At 36.3% G+C, this 27,881-nt stretch overlaps 3 protein-coding genes across 3 annotated transcripts; all 3 read left to right on the forward strand.

The window, feature by feature from the left end:
* The first annotated feature begins 859 nt into the window (after positions 1–859).
* Positions 860–8,241, forward strand: LOC125818649 (uncharacterized). Its single transcript, XM_049498162.1, has 4 exons — positions 860–1,241; positions 5,627–5,791; positions 6,627–7,111; positions 7,796–8,241. Exons 1-4 carry the CDS (start codon positions 956–958, stop codon positions 8,168–8,170), a joined length of 1,311 nt encoding a protein of 436 aa, XP_049354119.1. The 5' UTR covers positions 860–955; the 3' UTR covers positions 8,171–8,241.
* A 1,016-nt stretch (positions 8,242–9,257) lies between these two features.
* Positions 9,258–16,597, forward strand: LOC125818667 (histidinol-phosphate aminotransferase, chloroplastic-like). The gene is made up of 10 exons (XM_049498179.1): positions 9,258–9,306; positions 9,437–9,681; positions 12,110–12,193; positions 12,294–12,448; positions 12,568–12,665; positions 13,440–13,548; positions 14,661–14,818; positions 15,058–15,200; positions 15,331–15,471; positions 16,090–16,597. Exons 2-10 carry the CDS (start codon positions 9,457–9,459, stop codon positions 16,219–16,221), a joined length of 1,245 nt encoding a protein of 414 aa, XP_049354136.1. The 5' UTR covers positions 9,258–9,306; positions 9,437–9,456; the 3' UTR covers positions 16,222–16,597.
* Positions 16,598–17,337: 740 nt separating this feature from the next.
* On the forward strand, positions 17,338–26,857 carry LOC125818646 (uncharacterized). Its single transcript, XM_049498159.1, has 12 exons — positions 17,338–17,966; positions 18,992–19,108; positions 19,197–19,389; positions 19,617–19,783; positions 19,866–20,040; positions 22,322–22,383; positions 24,002–24,083; positions 24,331–24,388; positions 24,611–24,711; positions 25,669–25,752; positions 25,844–25,914; positions 26,641–26,857. The coding sequence occupies exons 1-12, from the start codon at positions 17,515–17,517 to the stop codon at positions 26,765–26,767; spliced, it is 1,689 nt and encodes a 562-aa protein (XP_049354116.1). The 5' UTR covers positions 17,338–17,514; the 3' UTR covers positions 26,768–26,857.
* The last annotated feature ends 1,024 nt before the right edge of the window (positions 26,858–27,881 follow it).

A 27,881-nucleotide genomic window follows, 5' to 3' on the forward strand; every position in this document is an offset into this window, starting at 1 on the left:
ATCTTTACATTTCAGTCCCTTAAGAATAATATTAGTAGTTTCTAATATTACAATTAGGTTCCCTTAATATGATGATTTGTATTCTATTGTTAATTTAAATAAATACAATATTTATTTTGATTATTATTTATATTTTACTATATCGTATCATTATATTCATTATTACGTAAGGATAAAAGTCTCATTTTATATAATACTAATTGGTGTGATGGTATCGTTATCTTCTCTTCTTTTTTTATCATCTTATATTTATTTACTAATAATCATATCTTATCATTTATCCTACCTTTTACCATAATTTCGTTTCATATCCTATATATATATTTTTAGGTTTGTCCTTCAATTTTTATTTTATTTTTTTCGAAATCCTAAGATAACCCGTAACCCCTACAATCTTTATGTCACAAACTCTGCCCTTCGGAGGAACGCTCTGTGCACACTAGGTAAACACTCACTGTGTAATAGCCTGCAAACCACATATAAAATATAAGCCGCACTAGGCAAACTCTATACGATAGACTCGACTCAAAAGAACCTTCAAATTGTTGATGTTTGACATCATGTAATTATGAGAACGATACAATTCGTCCAAATATTGTATTTATTAAAATAATACAGTACGATACGGCACATTATCAAACAATACATAATCACCATCCAAACAAAGTGTAAAATCAAACTTACATGAGTTGTACATTCCTCTGGAAAGGTAGTACATAGCTGTTAGCAGCTATAATAACTGAAATCAGGAATCCAGGCCCTAGAAGTTTTCTTTCCTTACATTTCAGTCCCTTAAGAATAATATTTGTAGTTTCTACTATTACAATCAGGTCCTTTAAGAATAATATACTGTATATTCAAACTTTTTGATGAACAATTGAAGAAATTCGTCTCAATTTGCCCTAATTTTAGCTCGATTGAATTTTTGTTGAATTGGGGGATCGAATTTGATCGAATGGACCTTCTGTGTAAAGTCTATGGCGGAACCTCTGATGAAGAAGACGACAATGGTGGAATTCACCTTCAAAGACCCATTTTGCCGCCTCCAAAACGAGCCAAATTCGAGAATTTTCATCACGTTAGCAATCATTTGCCATTCTACAAGTCTAATCCAAGTGCCAATCTCCCAGCGCAAGCTTCCCTTCCAGGAAGATACATTTCTAAGAGAGAGCGAGCTGCCATGGCTTCAGTGGAGAAAGTTCCAGACCTCAGCACAACGATTTCCCCTAACAGTTCACCAGGTTTTGCAACTGCTCCCTTGCCCCTCTCTTTTTTTTTACACTTAAAATGAAAACTTGTTATGAGCTTTGTGTTTGGTTGGTGTTGAAATTTTGTAAGTTTTATGATACCCTTTTTGTTTAAAAGAAGATGATTTTTTTCAAAAGGGGATGGTTTTAGGAGTTGAGATATGGGAGTAAAGCGAGTAACAACTCAGGGTGTGTCATTGTTGTCAAACGCACACTTAACCCCCGGAGAGGGTCAAGATTCTAAAGGCATACTTTTCCTTGCCAATAAATTGAGATTTCACTTTATCATAAAAAAGATTCAATTTTTTGTTCATATATTTCTCATTCATGCTTAGAATTATTACTCTGAGACTAAACATATATATATTTGTATTGTTTCTCCCTTTGTGGCTTGTTTCATGCGTGGCTTTGTACTTACAGTCCCTACAGATCTTAGAGTTTTTTTTTGCACTTTGTTTTTGATGACATTGGGGTGTGTTCGTTATGAAGGAAAATATTTCCCATTGGAAATGTTTTTTAGGTATGAAGGAAAATGTTGCATTAAAAAGTATTTGTACATAATCTAGGCAAATACTATAGGAGGTGGGAGTGGAGATTAGGGCTATGGGTGAAGGTGAAGAATGAAGTGTGTTGGAGGGTGGGCCGTGGGGAGAATACAAATATACAATTAATGTGGAATGTCACTTGTAGAACTTGTTTTCTCTACATCCATTAGGGAAGTCATTTTCTTCATCTTTAAGGAACTTGTTTTTCTAGAGAAAGGTTTTCCAAAAGATTTACCAACCGAACATGGAAAAATTTAAAACCATTTGTTGGAAAATGCTTTCCTCCATAACAAACACACCTTTAGAGGTCCAAGTTCCAATCACAGCTGCAACAGCTAGGCATTTTGGATAGTATCTATGTTGATGTTTTCTTTAAAAAAGTGTACTTGAAGTTGAAGTGGAAAAAAATGTAGAAGTTGGAGTTATTTCTGGACATGAAGTTCACTTGGAAAGAAAAAGCTTGTTACATACACCTTCATGTCAATATTTCGATATTTCATGTGAGGTTCAATATTTTCAAATACTCATTGTCAAACTAGTATTTGCAAATACTGGGACAATACTAGAAGAATATTTTTTTTTTTTGATAAAAGTTAAAGTACAATACTAGAAGAATATTTATGCCTAAAAGGCTGAAATTTGTCATCCTTTTCCTTTTGAAGAGGGTGAATTTGACGCGAAGGGAATGGTTTAGTGCTTAATTTACAGCTGCAACAATAAGTGTGAGGGCATCTGCTCTGACCATGGCAAATAGGATTACCCCGGACCTGTGCTTGTGTGTTGTATGTAACAGGCTTGTGGATTTGTTGAGGTGCTTGCATATTGATGTAATACCACTTTCATTTTAAAAAAAAATAGTAAATAAGAAGTCAATGAATCTAAAATTTTTAATTGTTGCCAAAAAAGACCCCTTCAATTTTTCTATGCAAGGATAAATCATTTATTACTAATGAGAAGCATATTCAGAACCCTTTTATTAATCCAAAGAACTAGGGAACTGAAGAGGTCCTGGTGGAGAAGAGCAGCATCATGTAAGAGGGGAAGAAAAAAGAGGACTATCTTTGATGTTCTTTTGGCAGATTGATGCATTATTGAATGAAGATGGGCTCTTCCAGAAATTCTGTGCTGTTAGTATTGACTTATTGTTGCTTATTACAGCTGAAAACCTAATTAACCAGCCACCTTTATATTGCTGATTGCGTTATGCTTAACTATCATGTCACCAGCTTAAATTGTGAGAAACTCATGACCCAAAGTTTGTTTTGGATATAATGTTCAAAAAAAAAGTTTGTTGTGTATAAGCTTACAACTAATACAGACGGTCAGTCCTCCACTTGAGATAACTAATCCCTTCACTTAGCTGCTACCTTGTGTTAGTGGAGCTGTTTGTTAAGAATAAGAGTAACTACCCTTGTCCGAACGCTACTGTCAGTGGAAATCAAGAAGGAATCCGTAACACGATTGTCAAGTTTGCCGAATGAGTTCTCTCAAATGGAGAGCTCTTCCATTAAATAGAAAGAATTCTGTTTTACATGCCTAAAAATCTGCTATTCACACCCCTAAATATCTGATATTCCTAATTATAATATCACTAAAAATATGCTACATTAATCCCTCATATCTCCTATATATGGAAAGCAATTGACACCATCACTACACAAATATTTAGAGCTATTACATAGATATGTACAACTATTTAGAATCTGTCCAACATACTAACATCCCCCCTCAAATTGATGCCGATGAATCAAAAAGCATCAATTTGCCTACCAAAAACTGATGACACTGTCATGTCATAGATTTGTAAACACATCAGCTATTTGAAGATCACTGGATACATGTGGAAGAGTAATGACTCTCTTATCTACAACTTCTTTGATAGAATGACAATCCACTTCTATGTGTTTGGTCCTTTCATGATAAACCGGATTGGTAGCAATCTGAATGGCACTTGTGTTGTCAGCATGGAGAGGAGTGGCACTAGATTTGAGGAAATCCAATTTCTGCAAGTAAACCACGAAGCCAAACAATCTCTGAGCAAGCAGTAGACATTGCGCGATATTCAAATTCTGATGAAGATTTTGAAACACGGTCTTGCTTCTTGCTCTTCCAAGATATCAAGGAATCTCCAAGAAGCATACACCAACCCGTGAAAGAACGACGAGTATCAGGACATCTGCCCCAATCAGAATCAATGAATGCATTAAGCTGAATCGGAGAACCACTAGGAAAGAATAATCCACGAGTAGATGTTCCCAAGAGATATTGAATAATGCGACGAACAACCACCAAATGTAGATGGCGAGGAGCCTGCATAAATTGACTCACTTATTGAACTGAACTGCAAAAGAGATATCAGGTTGAGTAATAGTAAGATAATTTAGGCTCTCAACTAATTGCCGATACAAAATAGGATCAGGAAGAAGATCTCCTTCCGCATGGCGATACTTTACATTCAATTCCAATGGAGTATCTACATAGGAAGATTCTTGAAGACCAGCCAAAACAATCAAATCTTGAGTATATTTGTGCTGGTTCAAGAACACACCTTAAGAATCATAATGAACTTCCAACCCCAAAAAGTATGTAAGAGTACCAAGATCTTTCATATGAAAAGAATCCTTAAGCTATTGTTGGAGGCTAGTAATTAGTGACGAATTAGTTTGGTTGGGGAATGGACGGGTGGTCTCCTTATATGACACCTGGGCCTAACTCAACCCCAAAAGCAAGCTCATGAGGGGAGGATTGCCCAAGTCCATATAAGGAAACCACTAGTCCATTCCCCAACCAATGTGGGACTTTTATCCACTCTTACACCCCCCTTCGCGCCCAGGCCCAACTGGAGTGTGGATCGGGAGTCCAAACGGGGATGGACCTGGCTCTGATACCATGTCAAGTTTGCTGAATGAGTTCTCTCAAATGGAGAGTTCTATTAAATAGAAATAATTCTGATTTACATGCCTAATACTCTGCTATTCACACCCCTAAATATCTGCTATTCCTAATTATAATATCACTTAAAATATGCTACATTAATCCCTCATATCTCCTTTATATGGAAATCAATTGACATCATCAATACACAAATATTTAGAGCTATTACATAGATATGTACAACTATTAAGAATCTGTCCAACATTCTAACAACGATAAGTTATAATCAGTGGTTGATTTGCCGAAACCTAGTTTGTAAGAAGTGACTCAGCAGTGCAATGGCAGGTGATTATTTAGCACCATTTGGAAAAATGGCTAGTTTGGCTTGTGAGTTCAGTCAATAAACTCCACAGAAATTCCCTTCCCTACTCTTTTTGGCTTGTGAAGTCGGTCATCCTTCAATAAACTCCAGAGCATTCCCCTTACCTACTCAAATACTGGTCAGATTGGAAAAAGCAAGTGAGATTTATGGGGTTATCTTCTGGTCACTCATCACATATGTTTAGTGAACTTTTTCCCCTTATTCTCTTGCAATTCAATTCATATAACATTATCTAAACAGTTGCCTTAGTGTCAAGAGTCTCAGTAGAAAAATTACTGGACCCAGCTATTGACGTTTGGCAAATATTCACCTTAGGGAAGGAAGTTTGTTAAGCAACTCATCAGTTTTTCATTGCAATTGATGTCTTCGCGAATAAGATCTTTGGTTTTGAGAGGATGTCACTGTTGCCCATCAGAGTGTCAAAGGAGAGTGTTACTAACATGAAAGCAACTAGGAACCTCTCGGAAACTTTTCTTGTTGTTCAAATTTATAGTAATATTTTGTGCAATAGTTGGCACCTTTTCTCTCGATCTTCTGCATTATCTGCAACTGATGATTTGGAGTTTTTTTGTCCTTAGTTTTAGGGAGCATTTTGGATTCAGTTCTGCCACATAATATTTTGTCAGCTTTGAGAGATCAAACTAAAGTCTACAGGAACATGATCCACACGCCAGAAAGACTGTCTGTAGTTCTAGATGGACACAAAAGATCAGTTAATGCTGTACAGTGGTCTACAAGTCATGGTGAGTGGTTAAACCCTGCCAAAGTACTGCTATTGATTTTTATTTTGTGTAAATCCTTTTTATCATTATCACATTTATCAAAATTGGCATATATTTTTTTTAGCATGGATCCCTCTGGGTCCTGATGATTACCTGCCACCATTGATGTTGAAATAGTTTCAGAACTCCCTTGTGGTTTCAAATCCCTACAAATTAGACTTCACTGTGAAACTGCATCACTTCATGCATGTAGTAGGATGAGACTGGATCATCTAGTTACATGAATTGCTCCAGATATTTGCTTGGGCCCTGGTGTACTTTGTATGTTTACTTGTGATATCTAGAAAGGTGAATACTCTTTCCAAATTTATCGAAAGAAGGATCAGATAGATGTAGTTTTCTTGTTCTTTACCAAAACAATAAGGAAAAGAACTAATTACTCAAAAAGAATCAAGACTTTGTTGGAAAATATAAAAAATGTGGAAAAATTGAATGGCTAAATTTTAGAAGTTCTGGGCTATCGTAGGAAAAAAATAATCAATTTTAGCCTTTCCAAAAACCAAGAAGAAAATCTCTCTTTTAGGTATTAAAATACCAAGAAGAAAATCTCTCTTTTAGGTATTAAAATACCAAGAAGAAAATCTCTCTTTTAGGTATTAAAATACCAAGAATGCTTTGTTAACCAAGCACAATAATTTTCACTATTTTACAATGATGTGAGTCAATGATTCGCTTGATTACTTACATGAAATCATTTAGTTGTGAACTCTATAATGTTTACTGTATATTTTCCGATTTGTGATACTTTGCTGATTCAATAGCATACTTGTATTCATGTATGCTATTCTCCATGCAGCTCACCTTCTAGCATCTGCCGGAATGGATCAAACTGTCTGTATATGGAATGTGTGGAGCAGAGATCAGAAGAAAGCACGTGTACTTAATTGTCACCATGCGGCTGTCAAAGATGTGAAGTGGTCGCCATATGGTCTATTTGTGCTCTCTTGTGGATATGACTGCACATCAAGGTTGATTGATGTTGAAAAAGGAACTGAAACCCAGGTTTTCAATGAGGATCAAGTTGTTGGAGTGGTAAAATTTCATCCGGATAATTATAATCTCTTTCTCTCTGGAGGTTCGAAAGGTCACCTTAAAATATGGGATATAAGAGCTGGGAAGGTGGTCCATCAATATGTGCGAAATCCTGATCCTATCCTTGATGCTGAATTTACAGTTGACGCAAAGCGAATAATTTCATCAAGTGATACATCCAAAAGCAATATTAGTGAAAATTCAATTATGGTTTGGGATGTCTCACGAGAAATCCCTCTATCTAACCAGGTAATGTTATTCATTAATGCCTTTTGGTTTTGTTTCCTCATGCTTCTGATTTTTTCACGTCATGAATTATGTAGTCATTAGGTGAATGTCAAGATGTTATTTCCCTTCATATTACATGAGTGTTGTTAGAAATGTAGATATTGTTCATACAATCAAGAATGTTTGAAGCCTGAAGGTGTTCATCAATGTTTATGCAAATGCGTGCCTATTAGGAAAAAAAGAAAGAAAAATCACCATCTTCCTATGATCTGCCACGTACTGAGTCAGTGCAGAAGTCGTATGACATTTCCAATTCTCTAAATGTTGCTAACTTCGCTATTATCCAGTTGACTGTCATAGTCCTTCTCCCTGTTGTCCCCTACTTTTCTTCTTTTCATTTTCCAGGCTCTCCCTTTGAAGTTTCTAATCTTCTCATCTTTCAGTCAAGGTCTCTTCTTCTGCCCCCATCTTTTTTTCTCTGCTCTTACGTAATACATGGCCTCTGTATTCTTAATTTGCACATTTGTCTAAGTTCAGGAGAAATTGTGCACATCCATGACCATTACGAAAGTGAGGATAGCTTTTGTCATATCACTCACGTCAATCATCTGCATTCACATACTCAGGAATATGTCATAGCACATATTTGCCAAATTATGCTAATCTGTTTTCTGTAAAAGAAGGCTAATTTCGTGAACATTTCAGGTTTACGGTGAAGCATATACATGTCCCTCGATAAGATGCCATCCCTCTGATCCCAAATTTATAGCACAGTCAAATGGAAACTACATAGCAATTTTCTCTACCAAGCCTCCATTTGGACTTGACAAGTACAGGAGATATGGAGGCCATAGTGTTTCTGGATTCCCCATAAAATGCAATTTCAGCTTGGATGGTGACAAAGTAATATCTGGTTCCTCTGATGGATACATTTATGTTTACGAGTCGAACACTTGTAAGCTCATCAGAAAGATTAAGACATACAATGAGGCTTGCATCGATGTTGTATTCCATCCTGTCATGTCGAATGTAGTTGCTTCGTGTAGTTGGAGTGGACAAGTTTCAGTTGCAGTAACCTAAAATGTTAAAAAAATTGTATCAAGTTTTTTTTTTTGTACAGTCTGTTTTTGAAGGGAAATCTTGGACGAATGTTAAAGTTATCTCCATAGGACCTATTGGTCATGAGTTTGAGCCCCGGACCTTGCGTATCGTAAATGTGGGATACTTCTATCAGGCTGCCCTTTTTTTAAAGTTTGGCTGTACACATCCATATGACCAAATTGAAATCACTTTTGTTTCATATTTTGATCCTCAATAAAAGCTAAAAAAAAATGTATTTGCTAATGGAGTGATAAAATACATCCCGATTTTCTATGAAGTATGAAATATGAAATGAACAGGAGTGATGATGACACTCAAACTTCCATCTACATAACAAAAAAAGTATGTGGGTACTGAGAAATCCTTGATAAGGAGCACTTCTTCTTGAATGGAGTTTTATGTGGTGTGAATTCATATTAGTTAGGCTTCAATGCAAATATCTTACCCTAAAAGGAAACAAAAAAGAAGTCAAATAAAAACACCATAAATATTTAAGAAATTAAAACATACTCGAAATTACATTATAGTGAAATAAAGTGAAGATTCTTTCTTTAAAAATGCTGGTGTTTGGCAATTTAAACATCTTGAGTTATGTATTAAATCCTTGTGTTACAAAGAAAAATGAAAAAAAAATCCTTGTGTTTGGTTTGGAATTTGAAAATTCATGTTAATAAATGTAGAAGTTAAGAATGAATTTGTGTATTATCTTATAAAGATAGAAGATTGAAATAACAAAATCCCGCATAACTAATATTTGCATAAAAAGAGTACATAAATTTCATTATAATTAATATTGACATAACTCTAATCAACTGTCAAACAACCCTAACTACTATTTGCAAAAGTTCATATATTTATACTTTTAGCCACTCACACACCTTAAACCACTCTGAGTTAGCAATTCAAAACATTAGAACTTGAATTACCATACTAGAAATGTGGTCGTTCTGTTTACATTGTGGCTATATTTTAAATACATTTGCGAATATTGGTTACGTTTTAAATAACAACCCTAAAAATGGCTACTAATGCACTTCACCTTAGGCAAGTCGACCATCACTCTCCTAGTCTCCTTTGCCTGCAAAACTTGTTCCTCTCCCGCCGGCAATCCAGTTGTACCAGTTTCTCTCTCTACTTTCTCTCTCTCTATATATTTATATACAGTTTCTCTCTCGACTCTCTCTCTATATGTAGTGATTTATTGATTTTGCGTTTAGTTTTTCAAGAAATGAACTTTGAATGCAGGAAATAACAAGTTTCGATTGATGGGTGTGATTGAATTATGCAACATTTCATCTATTTGCATTGGTAGAGCAAAACCCAGTTCTTTAATAGAAGGAAATCGGAGGAGGAGAATTACTTGTATGGCCTCTTCAGTGTCAGTGCAAGAAGAGGAGAGTCATCAGCAGAAACAATGTGTTAATGGGGGTTCTTTTATTCGGACCCATCTTCTTAAATTGTCCCCTTATCAACCCATTTTGCCATTTGAGGTGAGTATTGGGATTTGGGACTCATTTCTTATTTCGTGTTGTATGGTTGATTACATTTAGTTTTACTCTATTTATTGGTGAAAGGAGTTTATAAGTTATATATATGAATCAATGCAATCAATAGTGTTACCTGCAATACTGGTAGCTGTCGCTGGTGAGAGGTAGCAGTATCCCGTTGAATTAGTTGAGTTGCGCGAAAGCTTGCTTGGACACCATGATCATTAAAAAAATATATACTAGTGTAAATGGAGGTTCTTTTATCAGGACCCATCTTCTTAAATTGGCCCCTTATCAACCCATTTTGCCATTTGAGGTGAATTTGTAGGATCCATTTCTTATTTCTTGTTGTATGGTTGATTACATTTAGTTTTACTTTATTTATAGATGAAAGGAGTTTATATATGAATCAATGCAACCAATAGTGTTCCTGTTGCTGGTGGGAGGTGACAAGTATCCTTTGGAATTAGTCAAGGTGTATAAAAGTAGGCTCGGACACCATGGTCATCAAAAAGAAAAAAGTAGTGTTACCTGCAATAGCGGTACCTGTGGCTGGTGGGAGGTGACATGTATTCTTTGGAATTAGTCGAAGTGTGTGAAAGTTGGCTCGGACACCATGGTCATCAAAAAGAAAAAATAGTGTTACCTGCAATAGCCTCGGGAGGTGTTAGGTATTCCGTGCAATTAGTCAAGGTGTACGAAAGTTGGCTCGGACATCATGGTCATCAAAAAGAAAAAAAGAGTGTTACCTGCAATAGCAGTACCTGTTGTTGGAGGGACGTGACCGGTATCCTTTAGAATTAGTCAAGGTGTGTAGAAGTTGGCTCGAACATCATGGTCATCAAAAAGAAGAAAATAGTGTTACCTGCAATAGCGATACCTGATGTTGGTGGGAGGTGTTAGGTATTTCGTGCAATTAGTCGAGGTGTGCGACAGCTGACTCATGCACCATGGTCATACAAAAAAAATAGTGGTACTTGTTGCTAGTGGGAGGTGGCAGGTATCCCATGGAACTAGTTGAGGTGTGCGAAAGTTGGCTGAAACACCATGGTCATCAAAGAAAAAAAATAGTGTACCTGCAATCACCTTTTAAGTGACTTGTTTGTATAAATATATTCTTAGTGCGTAGAACTTAAAGTCGTTGCTAATTGTATTGTAGGAGACAATGTACCGGTTATAGTCAACCTTCTAGAGATTTATATGTTAGTAGAAAGTATAAAGAACTTTGTAAATACGGGTTTCAGTACAACCTATGTACTGTTCTACAAAAATAGAAACAATTACCATTTTAAAAAAAAAAAAAGTATAAAGAACTTTTTGTACATTTTTAAAAAAACTATATTTTTGTATAATATTGCCATGAGATGAGTTTATATGAAGTAATATGGTCAGTGAAGATTCATATAGACGATCCTAATTTGTTTGAGACTGAAGCTTAGCTGTAGTTGTATAGTTAACCTTATATTGTGTTGAGCGAATCAAGTTAAATAATCAAACCAAAAGGAGGACTTTGAGAACTTGAACTCACTACTGGCAATGCTCAGGGCTGCAGCTAGGACTTTAGGGGTGGGTGGGGAACTTATATAGGAATTTGAATGTCATTGGCTTTCTTGGTTTGGCAGAGGGTATTCATTAAAAGGGAACCATTGAAACTTGTGAAATTTGAAAGGATACTAACTAAAAATGTGAAACATTAGATTTGTGCAGGGTGGGGAGAAGCAGCTTCTATCTGGCATCTGAGCTTTGTCATTGACTATTTTGTCAATGGTTTCAGTGAACCATTCTAAGCATCCTATCTAGTTATCTTTATATTGCATTTAGCCTTAGGGACATTGGATATTCTCCTCTATTTAGTGGGTGATTGTTGGTTTATCAGCTTGGCAGGTTTTGTGAATACAAGTCGTGCTGCCAACTGTTTGCTATTGAAATGTGTGATATTTGCAGTAATTAAGTCTACTTAGTGAAAAATATATTTTCTTGGCACAGTAATTTCCAGTATATCATCTTTTGGGTCTTGAATTATTTTCTGAGGAAGTAAGCTAAATTTTATACAATATAGACCCTTTGAGTCTTGAATCATTAGGCATACAGGAATTAGTCATATCTTCTTTACTTAGCTTAGCTAGATAGGCCAAATGACTGCTAGGAGGTTTGTTTTTTACAATTTTTTTTTTCTTTTTTCTCCTTTTGTTTATAGACATGAAATGTAAAGTTCTCCCTCTGTCTCTCTGGAAAAAAATATTTAATGTAAGGATTGAATCATGTGTCTGCTATGCAAAGAAAGGTGTTGTGAGGAAATTCTGATATATTTGTTGTTTTCCTTCTCATTTTTCTGGGATATAATGAGTTAATAACCACCACATGATTGATATTTATGTGTTAGATGTGATATTTTCTTGTTGCATCTGAAAAATTGCTTGCACCTATACAGGTGTTGTCCACTCGTCTTGGTAGAAAGCCAGAGGACATTGTTAAGTTAGACGCTAACGAAAACCCCTATGGACCTCCCCCAGAGGCAAGTTAGTATCTTTTGCAATGCCCACTGTTTAATGGAAAAATATCTTTGTATATTTATTTTCCGCTTTCTCAATTTTAAGCTGTTGAAGTTCTTGCAGGTAAACGAAGCTTTGGGGGCTATGAAATTTCCATATATTTATCCTGATCCTGAAAGCCGTACATTGCGTGCAGCTCTTGCTGAAGATTCTGGCCTTGAATCTGAGTATATTCTTGCAGGGTGCGGTGCAGATGAACTCATTGATTTGATAATGAGGTAAATATCATGATTAGACTATCCTTTTATATAAAGTCTAACTAAATGCTTACAACAAGTTGAGATATATAGTCCTTGTTTGACTTACAGTTCAGATATTTAACTGTTCTCTGCTGCAGATGCGTATTGGATCCTGGTGACAAGATTGTTGACTGCCCACCCACTTTCACAATGTATGAATTTGATGCAGCTGTAAATGGAGCAGGTGTCATCAAGGGTATGATTTTTAATTATGTTCCTCATTATTATCATACCGAGTCTTAGATCCTTTCTCTTCTAGAAGAGTCTTGGGACTTGGATTTGTTTTGGTGCAATAAATCATCGACTTGGACTTGTTTTGGTGCAATAAATCATCTTTGGTTGAATATATTATGGGAAATCTTGGAAAAATAAATGGTATGCAGAAGAAGTAAGGAACTAAATGTAAGAGAGAGAGAAAGAGATAAGATCCTATTGTCTCTTAGTTCGAGTAATAACTTGGTTTTACATTAGATAAAACACTCTGACATTAGTTTTTTTTTATCAGTAAAATACCGTCATTATCTGATGACATCTATTTATGGTTGGGTATCAGCTCTTTTTGATTCCTGAAACAACTACTGTGATCTAATCATTTTCACCCAAAGGATGTTGGATTCCTAGCTTTCATCATTGTAAGCTGATTATATATGTGCTTTATGGGGGATTGATAGTTTTCATAACAAGTAGTTGCATTGGAATCACTACAGCTTGTTAGTTGTTGTTGTTACTTAATCATCTGACCTTTCCCATGAATGATGTATTGCTTGGTAATACTATACTGTGAAACTGTGAAATTTAAGAGAGAAATGGAGTGCGTATAATGAAAATGCAGACTCTACATTCAGACAAAGTGATCTTTAAAGCATGGAGCAAAATGAAATAAGCTGATAATTTCTAATTTTCTTCATTGCGATAATTATTGTTGGAACTTTTATCAATACGTTTATCTGTAGCTCTGTCAAACTGGCAGTGCCTAGGAACCCAGACTTCAGCCTGGATGTAGAACGGATTGCCGAAGTGGTTGAACTTGAGAAACCGAAGTGCATATTTCTGACATCACCTAATAATCCTGATGGGAGGTATTGCTACATTGTATTCTTGGTCTATTTCTCATTGTGGTTGTACTTTGCTCCCCTTGATTGTACTGCATGTGAGAGTGTCTCTCCCCCCAACCCCTCCTGTCTAAGCTCTAATCATCTTCAAAGCTTTCAGTTGCACCTTTCCTTTTTCTTTTTTTTTTCACTATTTTCCAAGTCCGTGAGATGGAAAAAATGACTAATAGGAAACTATTACTAGAATTTCAATTTAGCCAGTAATACTGTGATTTTTTTTTAATTGGGGGAGAACACCAATAATGAGATGGTCTCGATACTATTCCCATCATTGTTTGGTGGACAATATGGATGGAAAGAAACATACTAATTTTTTGAAGGCAAACATAGAAACATACATGGTCTTAAACAAAATTGTATTTCTTTGCTAGTTTTTTTGGTGCAACATGGCCATTGTAAATGATGTAGATTCCATGCTAGATATGGTTGGGGCTTTGCACACTTTGTAATTTTTAACTCACCATCTTACTGTTGTTTTACCATTTATAGAATATCATTACTTCTCAATAATAATAAAAATAATGACATCATTGGTGTAAAAAGAGCTATAAGCAATTATGACGTAAATTGATCAATTATTAGTTCTTTTTTATTGAAATAATCAAAATAACATTTTGATGCAGATAATTTTTTATATGCTTTCCATATTTTTGCATATATTTTATTTTTTGAAAGAAGATTTTTGCATGTATTTCTGCACCCAAGGGAATAGGACAATCGAAATTTATATTGTATTTAGACGGTAAATTTGCTCACTGTCCACTGCGTTGACTTTTCTTTTCTTTAGAGTTTGTTTGGCATTATACATAAGCACACTTCAAAATGGTATCAGATCAGGCAAAGGTCCTGGGATCGAATCTCATCGCCACCCAAATTAAAAAGAATTTCCACGTGCTTGGCCCATGAAAAAGAATCAACGCCCCACATGAGGGAGCGTGTTGAGAATATCACTAACTAATTAAAAGTGTGATCTTTCTAACAGCTTAAGCTTTTATATGAGATGGCCACACACTTCAATAGATACCTTACCTCCCTTATGCTGTTATTCTATTGAGACAATCTATCATGTTGTTGAACAGTATAATTGATGATGAAACTCTTTTGAAAATACTTCACCTGCCCATATTGGTAATATTGGATGAAGCATATGTTGAGTTTTCTGGAATGGAGTCAAAGATGAAGTGGGTGAAGAAGCATGAAAATCTGATTGTTCTTCGCACGTTCAGCAAAAGAGCTGGTAGGTTCATTCTTTTCCATTTGACATCTATGAGAGAATGCAATATGTGTGCTTGGAAAAACCGTATGCCTCTTGTTGCTCTTTTGCTGATATAGTGCAAGATCTTATAAGTTGGTGGCTGATACATCATCATCTCCTGTGTATCCTATTCACGAAATTAGTGTTTACAAGTGCTGTCATTAATGGGTGGTTGGGATTGAAGTATAGTTGACTAATTTAAGTGGTATCCCAATCCTCAGGTTTAGCTGGACTAAGAGTAGGATATGGAGCTTTTCCACAGAGTATTATTGAATTCCTTTGGCGAGCAAAGCAACCATATAATGTGTCTGTTGCTGCTGAAGTTGCTGCTTGTGCTGCTTTAAAGAACCCCACGTATCTGGAGGTATCTTAGGATATGGAACATTTCCACTGTGCATTACTGAATAACTTTGCCCAAATGTTCCAATCTCTTTTATAAGTAACTATATCATTTTTTTGGAAAGTTTTACTGATTATTGTGTCATTTATATCAGAATGTGAAAGTGGCACTGGTGCAAGAAAGGGAGAGGCTATTTAATCTCTTGAAAGAAGTCCCGTTTCTTGATCCATACCCTAGCTATTCTAATTTCATTCTCTGTAAGGTTACGTCTGGAATGGATGCTAAGAAATTGAAGGTAAACGTGCTTATATCACCAAATTCTGTACTTGTAAAGTCAATTCTGTTGCTTCTTCTGTTCCGATTCATTTATTTATTTAATTGGTCTCATGGCTTTTCATCCTGGGCTAAACATTACTATCTAGAAGCTTGATACCAAGGTGAAAGAAGTATTAAAGAAAATGAATAAAGTATAAGCATTTTAATAGATTACCTTGTTTCTTTTATGTTATGGTAGTGCATGGAATTACAGAGAGTTTGTTCGATTGCCAAGATACTCGATGATTATGCTAAGCAAGAGATGACCAATCACTACTGAGGCAGTGAATTAACATAAGACTGAGGATGTGACGTATTTGAGGTCTTTTACAGTGGAATAACTCGGAGATAAATGGGTTGAGATTGAAGAATTGTTGTTTGATGCATAAGGTTGTAGTAGTAATAGTAGTGTTGACATTTATATCAAGGCACGGTTGTGAAGTGATGCTTATAATAGTCCCCATGCTCACCCTTTCTTTGTATTGCATCTGTATTATGAATATATCGTTATGCGATTTTGAAGGCGCAGTTGGCCAGTACATAATGCATTCGCATTCCAGTCTCTCCTACATTTTAACTGTAGAAACTCGTGTTGCAGGAAGACCTTGCGACTATGGGAGTGATGATCCGTCACTACAACAGCAAGGAGCTGAAGGGATATGTCCGTGTCTCTGTAGGCAAGCCCGAGCACACCGAGGCATTGATGAAATGCCTCAAGCACTTCTATTGATCTTGCTTGGGGTCGAAACGACAAAATCTGAAGTGTTGTGTTTTCATTGTTATTTATGCTAATTGCAAAGGAATCATTCTTCAGAAATAAGTCTTTGTATGGAAATGAGGAGTCACAGAGTGGTCTTCAAGTGTACATTATGTTGAAAAATGGCCATACAATGCCATTTGTAGTTCTTTAGACTGTCTTTTTGACCCTTGTTTGCAAAAAGATTCAGATTGTAATTTATAAAAGGGCTGGACTGATTTGAAGAAATAATTTAGTTTTTCCTTGATGTTCTCTTTAACTTTTTAAAGAAGGATCATACATCTATGTGATTTTCGTTATAAAGGATTGGTTTGTTATAGAGAGAAGCATTAATAAATAATTCCATTATATACGTTGACGTTACTTCTATTTTGTGAAGATAGAGAGTCTTGTTTTTGAGAGAACTGTCTTATCCCACTTGTTTTTCTTAGATTTCAAAGCAAGAAAAAAGAGGCATTCATATGCCAAGGAAGAACCAACCTCTCACATTTTCTCATTGGGGGCATTTGTATATCTCCTTTATTGAACTATCTCAACTTCGTTTCCTGCATCTTTGTCTTTTGTTGAGGCCAAAAATATCTTACTCGGAATATCTTCTTTCCTAATCTTATTTCTCTCGATATGTCATACATTCAATTTAACATCCTTATTTTCGCAACTTTCATCTTCTAAACATGGAAGTTCTTGACCAGCCAACACTCCGCTTCATACAACATAAGCCAATCTAACCACCACTCTGTAATATTTGTCTTTAAATCTTTTTTATCACATGAAATTTCGAATGCGGATCTCGATTTCATCCATCCTACACATGTAATGTCTCTAAGAATTGCGATGAGAAGTCTTGAATTTGAATTACAAAAATGAAAAAATATCCAAATAAACACAAATCAAAATAAAAAGAAAATTGTTTCACGTCTAAATTATAGTTCGAATTTGAGTTTTGAGAATGATGACAAAAATAAAACAAAATAGAAGTTCAATATTGACAAGAGCCAAATGTAAGGAGAAAAAAAGAGAACAAAAAGAGGAACGGTTTCGTCTTCTTCACCACTCTTTCAGTGCTTTAACTCCCATTTTCAAGTTTTCTGCAAAGCCAAAACCTCTCAAATTTCCCTTTTTAAGAATCTCACCATTTTCCCATTTGCAAAATTCTCTAAAAATTCATCTCTCCAACGGGATAAACCCTAATTCAACTCTCTATTTTCACAGTGTTTGTACGCAATTATAGCAAAAATCAAGCACATATACAGACGGAAATGATACATGGTTATGGTCATGATGCATCAGCATCAGCATCATCACTCCACTGCTCCATCAACTCACCCAATCAATCCTCCTCCACCTTCTTCAGCTTCCGTTCTTAGATCCCCCAACACATCTACTTCAAATACCCAGCAATTTCCTTCAATTGGGTCGCCTTCTGTGGAACATGGGTTGCCGTTAGCACGGGTTAAGCTCACCGATATTGTACCTTATGATGGAGCTCCGGTTGGGCCTTATTTGCGGGCTGTGGAAGCGCTTTCAGGATCACTTATGCGGCATAACGCTGCGGTGATTGAGCTCGGTGGTGAAGGTACGGCGGTGTTACGGTGTGGGTTGGAGTCGGTTAGGTACTTTTTTAAGACGAGGGCGGTTGCTCAGAATGGTGGGGGTGGCGCTGGTGGGGCTGCTTTGGGCAAGAGTGGTCGTGGGGTTTATATATACAGAGCTGGAAGGTAAGGAGTAGAAGCAAAATGTGTTCTTTTTCCCTTTTTTTTTAGCTGTAGAATTTAACCACAATGCATAGTTAATTCCAAACCAAGAAAAAGTGGGTTGCAGCAGGTTGAGAGTTGCTTAAAAATAGTCTAAAAGTTCATTTGATTACAACGTTTATGTATGTGCATATGAATAGAGAGGAAAGGAGGCTACTTTGGGTTTGAGGCCTAATTGATGGAGTGGTGATTGATTGGTGAACGAATGTAATTGATTGTTGGTCATCAGTACCCCTCACTCCTCAGTATGTTACCTTGATGCATAATGTTTGTTTGTGCTCTAGACTGTAAAAGAAACTTGATCATGCTAGTGTTTTGTTCTGAGAAAGTCCATTCTGACACTTTCTGATACCTTTTTGTGATAAAGCTGAGAAGTCTGATTCTTCTAGAGATGTAGGAACAGAAAAAGAGTCTTAAACAATCAGAGTCAGAATATGTGAATGATTAATGGAGTGAGGGAACTTATTTCCATGTCTGGCATTGCTTTCGACAGGGTTAGTTTGCAGAGGTCAGAAAGAGGGATTTGTTTGATGCAAATGGCTTAGAAATAGTAAAAAATTTGAAGTCTATTTGCTAAAAAGATAGTTTATTCCTTAGTGTACAACAGCTGAACTTGCATTGTGCTTGTCAATAACTATGATGCTCAGGCTCTTCAAAAATGTCAACAACTACGTCTCGGATTCTCCAAAAGTAGTGTATTTTTGGAGAATTCGACACAGGTGTGGCATCGAAAGTGATGGGGGCCTTTCTTTTTTGTTTTTGTATAGATGGCTCCCTCTGTATGCAATACCAAGCACCATCTTAATGCTTAGTTTTTTCTATTAACCAATTACTTAACAGATAAAAAAAAACAACCTTGATTTGAATTTGAATACATTCTTGTTAAGCCTGTCTAGTTTCCTTTGAGTAGTCTCAAACATCTCAAATTTAAGGGTTAGACGCTCTTCCACATGGGATTAATGATTTGATAATCAGCTTTCATATGCTAGGCCTTTGGAAGACATGGACTCTTCTCCCCCATGCATGACTGAAGTTTTCCGCTGCATGGGAAGGGCAGCTCGTGCTGCTTTATGTGCAATTGCAAGGCATCTTCGATTGCGAAGCGAGTAAGAACTTCTGTCATGACTGGATCATATCATTCAGATCCTCTTTATGTCTTAAATGCATTCTGACCAAACACATAGTGCTCTGTAGTGTCTTCAATCACTTGCTTGATGATAATCCGCTGCCCGTTAATGAGGCCTCTTCATCTGTTGTTGTTGCAACCTTCTCCAATACCACCTCTCAAAATGGGAAAGGAGCTATTGGAGGAGGGAAGCTAGTTACAAATGGTGAAGTGGAGAAGGGGCTGTTGACACTAGTTTCATCTGATGCTCCTGGTCTTCAGGTATTCCTGTTGATTTCTTTCAGATTTTTCATTTGAGTTTCAGATTGTGCATAGTTTCCAAATAATATGTTACAACTTCTCTCTCTCTCTCTTTCTCTCTATCTATGTGTGTGTGTGTGTGTGTATATATATATATATATATATATATATATATATATAAAAAGCCTCCTTTCTCGATCCTCTGTGCCATCAGTCATTTTCCTTGCTTGTTTCTTTTTTATCCCTAGGTTTGTGATCCCAATGGTCGTTGGTATCTAGCAGATAGTGGCTTGACTCCTGGGGATTTACTATTGCTTACTGGGAAAGCTCTCAGCCATGCTACTGCCGGTCTTCGTCCTGCAGCCGTATACCGGGGTTCAGCTGATAATTATGTGGGCACTACTTGTGGTGGAAGGTAGACAGGGCTTGTTGAGCTTTTAAGTGGCTTACAAAATTCAGTTTACTCAAATACTGAGCTGTTCAGCTACATCTTGTAGGACATCACTTGCATTTAGGCTTATACCTCAGAGCAATGCAATACTGGATTGTTCTCCGATTACAGCTGCTGGTCATGTTATTCCTCATAGCTACGTGCCAATATCTGTAAGCCAGTTTATGGATGACCTTTCAGCCGAGGAAGACATGCTTTGTAGCAATACTGATAATGCTTATGTAAGTGCTATTTCTTTTCAGATGGTCATATGGTGTTTTTCTTTGCACAGGCAAAAGCCTTTTTCTGCAAAGTTTGAATGCTGTGGGGTCTGTTTTGGTTTTGCGCTGAGTAAAAACTTCAATTTAGGTGTGAGTGCCTCATAATCAAATTATGTTCCTTTTTCTCTCAAGTCTTATCAACTCTTTTTACCGATCAGTACAAAAAATAGTTCATTAATATGGCAAAACCAGCACTAAGATGGTGTTAGTCAGTTTCGAAACACCCTATACAATCATTTTCCTCCTGTAATTGAGTAACGCCGATGGAGCTCTGGTCATCGTATGCATCTATTAACTTATACACCAGAGGACTAGAATCTAAGGTACTTATATTTCAGCTACTGTACCGGTGCACCTCTGCTTCCTTTCTCTCTGTAGAACCCAGCATACCTAAAGAATGATCGTTCGAAGCGTTTTCATCCCTTTCCTGATCTTGTAACCATTCACAATTACTACTATGCTTCAGTCCCAAACAAGTTGAGATCTTCTATGTGAATCCTCACTATTCCATTTATGCTCAATTCATGTATCATCATGCGAAATAAAAGTAAAAGTGAAAATAATTTAATATATGTAAAGAAGTATAAAATAATAATAGAAGTCCTCTAACGGGACTGAAACAAAATAATAATAGAAGTCCTCTAACGGGACTCAAACTTATTCCCAACTAGTAAATATCACCTATTGGAATATTTTTCCTCCATTGTGCCTTATCTTTAGCGAAGTCTGCATTGACTATAATGAAATTGTTCCTCCATGTGATTTTAGGTCTATCTCCTCTGATTTTAACACTTTTAATCAAGAATAGTTTCACAGTTGCAAATAAGTGCATCTATAGGTCGACACAAGACATGACAGCTACCTTCTCTCACTTTGTCCTCACTATGTGTTACTTGAACTTTCTGACACATGTGGAAAGTTTTAGTCTTATCTAATTTTGTATGACTGCACATCCATCTTAGCATCCACATCTCTGCAACACTTCTCTTGTGGATATGTTGGACTTTAGCGGTCCAACATTCACTATCATATAGCATTGTGGTTTATAATTGTTTTGTAGAACCTACCTTTGACTTTGGTAAGCATCCTTCCATCACATAACACCCTGGTAACATTTCCATTTCGACAATCTGGTTCCGATACTGTTTTGGGGACCTCTTGTATCTCCTACCACTGTTCTCACGCTAGTGACGACTCCTTCATACATGTCCTTCATGATATCTATATTATTATTATGAATTCCTTTTTTCTCCATCACCACCAAAGGACGTCTCATGGACACTATCATATGCTTTCTCTAGGTCAATGAATACCATATGTGGATTTTTCTTCCTTTCGCAATAAAATTTCACCATTCTTCTTACCAAGAATATAGCCTCCGTTATCTACCAGGCATAAATCCAAATTGGTTCTCTGTTTCTTGTCGTATTCCTAAGTATACGCTTTTTCATTCTTTCTCGCAAAAGAGTTTTATCTTATGACGCATTAATTTAATGCCGCGATAGTTCGCACATCTCGTAACCATTCCATTCCTGAAAAATTTCATTGACAGTGCTAGGTGATCCGATACATCCCAAAGAGAAAAGAAACAACTATCTTCAACTTCATTTCAATGAAGCATCTAGTGTTAATCATGCTTCATGTTTAATCATCTAACATAAAACATGAGACCTCCTAGGGGGATTTGGTCCCCTACCTCATGTTTTTTCTCTTTCAACATCTCTCTTGTTGCATGCTGAGCGTGGAGATTCAACTCCCGTACGACAATGTAGTTTTACTTGGACAAATATTTTCCTTGGAATATGGATGTTCTTTGTTTACCTTGAATGATCAATTCCACATGAACTGGAGCATAAATAACTTCATTTGAATGCAGCATGAATAGGCAATGTTATTCTAGGAGAAGAGGAGACATCTCATTATAGGTCAAGATCAACATGTGACTCGAGACAATCTTAAAAAAGGAAATATCAATGTGGAATTGTGAACTTGTCCGCTTCTTTACATACTGGACCTGGAATTACCTTCTCTTTTGAACCTTTAGTTGGATATACTCTTCCTTACATAACACGTCTTTTGTAATTGCACAAAAAGTGAAAATTGTTCTTGTGGTGGAAACAAAAACCCTTTATGTTAGTATGTCTTTCCTATATTGGTGGTTGATACCACAATAATTGGACCATGGATATTTTGGTCTGAATACAACATAAGCAGACATCTCATTCTTGGTCTGGATCTGCAGGTTGCCCGAGACAATCTAAATAAGGAACCATCACTCAGAAGTGTTCTTTCAGATCCCTTGTCGTAAGTTTTAATTTGTCAAATCGACTTTTCTCCTTCTTTTCTGGTCAAATATAGCAGCATATTTACTTGCAAGAAAAAAAAGAAGAGAATATAGCAGCATATTTACTGCATGAGTATATTAAACATCTTATACTTTCTTAGTCTCAAACTTTTAATCTAATAAATTGACATCCCTTACTTCCATTTAAAGCAAGAAGTTTAAGAAATGCTGGCCTAGTTTGACTAAAGGTCTTGCAGAAGTTTTCAAGGTTATATTTTCTTCAAAAATTTCCTAGCAAAATAATGCAGATAACTTTTTCTTTTTAATGAAATGTAGTAAGTTTGGTGATGAACAGTATCAAGAGGGTACCGTTATAGAACAAAAACAGGATGTGTTCTCCACTAAAGACTTAGAGTCTAACAAGTACATAATCTCTGCTCTTATAAAAAAAACATATCTTTGTCATTCTAATGGTCTAAAGAGTTGGTATAAGGGATGTTTGAAGGAAAAAATGCTAGGCAACTGTAAAACTAAGAGAGACATAACATTATAGATGGCTTATATTTGCAAACAAAACTGCTGGAAAGGTATAAAGAGTTGGTATGCCCTCTATGCATGGTATTCGTATAAGAAATGTGGTTTGGTTACAGGAGCTATGAGATATTGAACAAACGTGTGCGACTCTTTTGGAACTGAGCTAGCTCTGGTTTCTCATGCTGGAAATATTTACAGAGACTTTTTGCTACCCTCAATCATGTGGAGTTAATAAATAAGTATATAACAAAAGTCTAACTTACATGCGGCTCACACCCCAACCTCCAAAAGAGGAAAAACAATAAGCAGAGAAGTCAAAACCTCTACCACTGTTAGTTGAGTTGTTGTGAGTTCCCTCCGATCTGAAAAACGTTGAATATCAATAGAGCCAAAAAGAGGCCTTTGGTTAAATATAAAAAACAATTGAAAGCTGCATCTTGAGCCGTGGAGCTTTATTTTCAAATGCATGTATATCACTTAGATTAGAGCTATTACATGTTGCAAAATGTGCAGAAGTGAGGGGTCTCATAACAGTTGTGAGATTGCAAAAAGCTTTCAGGTGATTTGCAGTGCTATTTTGCAAATTTTTAGCAGCTTCACGCATTTTGAGGCCGAGTGGAACTTGAGCATTAAAAGCAACTAAAGCATTAAAAGAAACACATCAATTCCCGTGCTGAGACTTAACCAGAATAGAATCAAGAAGTGGATAAAGAATTTGTAACTTGCATCTGTGTTTTCTTATGGAAAGGTAGGAATATATTGTGCTCTTGAAAAGCTATATTTCCTACTCTTCCTTGGCCCTTAAACTAGTTAAATAGTGCATGACAACAGTGGCTGCAGTACACAGAATGTTGGACTAAGCATATTAGTTTCAACTTCCCTTGTCAAGTGTTAATCTGGAAATTTTTGTTGCCCCCTTAATTGAACTTGATAGTCGTAGTCTCTTGTTTATTTAACCCCCACCCTCCTCACGCCAAGCTTGTATCTCTGTTTTTTTCTAGCTCCATTCATGATTTATATTAGCATATGCATGGCTTATTAGTGTATAGTTTCTTGCATCTGGAAAATATAATTACTTTACTGTTACAATGTGAAACATTGCAGTGGCGCATTCCTTGAAGATGCTATGTTTGTTTCATGCGGACATTCCTTTGGTGGTCTCATGCTGAAAAGGGTTATTGATATGGTAGGAGTTTTTGTCTTCTTCTCTAGCTATTTTTTCTGTTCTCATAAGAATATGAAGATTATAAATTGGTATGAGCTACCACAGACTTTGAGCAAACCATACGTGGGATATTGGCGCAACTGCTTCATGGACGAAACAACTCTTGCTTGAACATCATTTTCCTTTTTGGTTTCATGTTGTTGTCTTCATTTCTTGGGTTAGTGATGAATGAGTCAAGAACATAATCACGTTCGTCTCATCATGACAGGCAAGATGTACCCTCTGCAATGCTGAAATTGAGCGTGGTTCCTTAATTCCTAACCACGGTTAGCTCCAGTTCATTTATTTCCCTCTCTCTCTCTCTCTCTCCATTTATTTATACATTTTATACATATCTTCTTCTCCTTCAGACTTTCATTTTTTTTTCTAAAAAAAAACTGTTTCCCAATACACTCTAATTAATTCTCTTCTGGTATCTCTTACTCAATTTTCAATGATTTTTCTCATTAATTCTGCCATCTGGTTTACACTATGAATTTCATCTTCAGTGCTGAGAACTGCGGCTGCAGCAGTGAAGCATGAGGATGACCGAAGACTTTTCCACAATGCAGCTCTTAGAAAGCGTCGAAAAGAAGTGGGAGACATTAGGGTAAGCTTTGATTTTCCCCATTTTGCTGCAGACTTGTCTATCCAAACTGCGTAGTAGAGCTCATTGTCTTCAGTTTTCTGGTAAAAGGAACTATCTTAATCTGGTTTTAACTTTTATGCAATGACATGGTTAATATGTCCTAGTCAATTTTTGGATAATTTTCCATCTCAAGCTATGTTGCTCGGATATGGGTGTGGGCACCCAATACGGTAGCAGATATAAAAGTTGGATTTACCATTACCTAAATCGTAGGATTCAGGAATATGGATAGGATTATGGGTGGCTTTTAAGAAAGAACAAAATGTACAACATATATAAGTATATATTTGACAGCTAATTGAAGTTATCAAATTAAAACTTGTATAATCATCTTTTTTGTGTAATATTTTTTTATAAGTTATCTCATATAATAGCAAAGTGCTCTTGGCTATAGAATAGTCAAAGTACCCAAGCTAGTTTGACGAACCCAGCATGGATCGGACACCCACATCCAAATCGCGTCGGATTGACACTCGATGCAAAAAGGGTTTTGAAGGATTTGTTAGATCTGAACTGCACAGGATTTATATTTGGAAATTACCTAGTGAAAATGATAATGTTGATTATGTACCTTAACATGGTATAATGGTTTATGTTCTTTTCTCATTTGTATATTTTTCTTTTGACAGTGAAGTCAAAACCTTGTTGAAGGACTTCCCTTTGGTAGATTTGGCAGATTGCATAGTTGGTTTTGGGAAAGCAAAGGCTTATCCAGTTTTTGCTATCCTTTTCTGGCCTCGGAAAAAGTTTGGATTTAGTGATATCTATGTTCATCCATATTTAGGCTCTGTTTTAGATTAGAGCAAATCACAAATTTCTTGCTTCATTGACCTATAAATGTTTGAAATTTGAAATTATCTTTGTTGAATATACCTGTGAATGATTATTTGAAAATCCTCATTTCTTTAATCCTTCCAGGAAAATGGTGAGCTTCCTTCTGAAAATGGACCCCATAAAGGTGTTCAGTATCCATTCTCAGTGAATGAGAAAGTTCTTATAAGGGTGAGATCTTTGCGCCTGTGCATTCTAAATTCTTGGAATCTATAGAAAAGGATTCACCAAATTACAGTAATGCGAATGCGGAACTGTGCAGGGAAATCGGAGGACACCAGATAAATTTGTTGGAAAGGAAGCTGTAATCACATCACAGTGTCTTAATGGCTGGTTAGTTGCCTAAGCATTTCGTTAATATTTTGCTTATCTACTGCAGTTTGAATGTCAATTTAGATCATTAACATGTATTGCATGGAATATGCTGTGCAGTGAGTGTTTAGCTTAAATTACTGAAATCTTAGTGATACACGCGCAAGACCATCCAATTTAGAGAAGTAACGAATTTGACAGCTCAAAACTTGAGCCATCATTTGATATCAATTGAGTAGGCTTTGGTTCTGCAATGTAGTCGTTTTCTGTGGGTCATTGTAAGTCTATCAATGCCATGTTCATGTCATAGTTTACCACTTAATTTCCATACAGCTATTTTCTCACACAATTTAGTCCAATTCACATCTTTAATAGTATAAGAAATGGATATACCTCATTTCATGAAGATGTGTGTGTTGGTGTGCAACTGAAATATGTAAGCAACAATTGAAGAAAAGTGATTCCTGTGTTCAGTTATCCTCTAAAAACTTCAATTAAATTCTGTCACTAGGCGTCTTTAGTCCATTATGAAAAAATGAATCTTTTTTTGTTTAATTGTGACGTATGTCATATTCCATTATATTGAAAAGAATCGTATTTCAGTTGCTAGTGATCACGCCTGAGACAATTACACTTCCTGACAAATGTGCCGCGTTAAAAAGTTGCTGGAACATTCTCCTTTACTGACAGTGAAGTGTGATTCTCCTTGTTTAAGGATCGCTAAAATAATCTTCTCAATTTCTCCAGGTATTTGCTTAAGATTATGGACAGTGGTGAGAATGTTCGATTGCAGTACCGCTCTCTGCGTAAGTTCCTTCCTACACAGGAAACAGAGGAGAGATGCCAGTCACAGACAGTTCAGAACAGTAGCTGATTCTGATTAGATGATTTACAACCAATTTCCATGTGGACTATGTTGTAGGACCTAGCTCCCTCTATACTCAAGTTTGAAGATGTAACTTTTTTTCTTGTAACGTAGCGTCTATTACATGTTTGTACTGAGAGGAGGATGGTTCAGAGTCTGTCAAAATCCTTAAGAGCCTAGCTCCCTCTATACTCAAGTTTGAAGATGTAACTTCATTTCTTGCAACGTAACGTCTATTGCATGTTTGTACTGAGGGAAGGATGGTTCAGAGTCTGTCAAAATCCTTAAGAGCCTAGCTCCCTCTATACTCAAGTTTGAAGATGTAACTTCATTTCTTGCAACGTAACGTCTATTGCATGTTTGTACTGAGGGAAGGATGGTTCAGAGTCTGTCAAAATCCTTAAGAGTTGCTTGTATAAGATTGTAAAGAAACACCACTCCCTAGTGAGAACTTTGATGATAACAAGATGCTCATTTTTCTTGAAAATTCCCTGTATGATGCATCAGCTGTACTTTTCAGTGCCTATCTATGTTTTCATTCATCATTGATTTACTGTGCAAATATGAAAATAGCTGTTCCATTCTTGGAGCATTTCGGATGCTAGAAGGAGCATCCCCCGCTGACATGAAATGATTTAGAAAGATTCTTCTTCATCAATGGTGATCGGCTATGGTATCCAAAGCCCTGCATCTTTTTCGGTCAAATCCTAATTTTATTTTGCAAATTGACGAGTTCTTAACTTTAATCAATGAATTTGATAATGAACAAAAATCGAGTTTTGATTTGAAAGACCTTTCTTTATTTTCACACCACTAACAGGGAAGAGCGAATTCAGCAAAAAGAACGTGTGAGGATTCGTCATTCATAGGACAGTACAACAGCTTGAGAAGAACAAACTACATATCTACTATCCATTGTTGATCATGTGGGATTTAGGAAGTTTGTATCTAGTCTCCAACCTTTATTCAAAATGGTGTCAAGGAAGTTTGTATTTAGTCTCCAACATATTTCCTATACCAAAAAGTTAAGAGTATGATTGTCCAACTCGTTGGACTTCAACATTTCTAATGTTGAGAACAATAATAGAATACAAAGAGGTATTTCAGAACTGATGGCAGCGGC

Source organism: Solanum verrucosum, unplaced genomic scaffold (assembly GCF_900185275.1).
Source record: "Solanum verrucosum unplaced genomic scaffold, falcon-dt-bn FXZP01000252.1, whole genome shotgun sequence".
NCBI classification, from domain to species: Eukaryota; Viridiplantae; Streptophyta; class Magnoliopsida; order Solanales; family Solanaceae; genus Solanum; species Solanum verrucosum.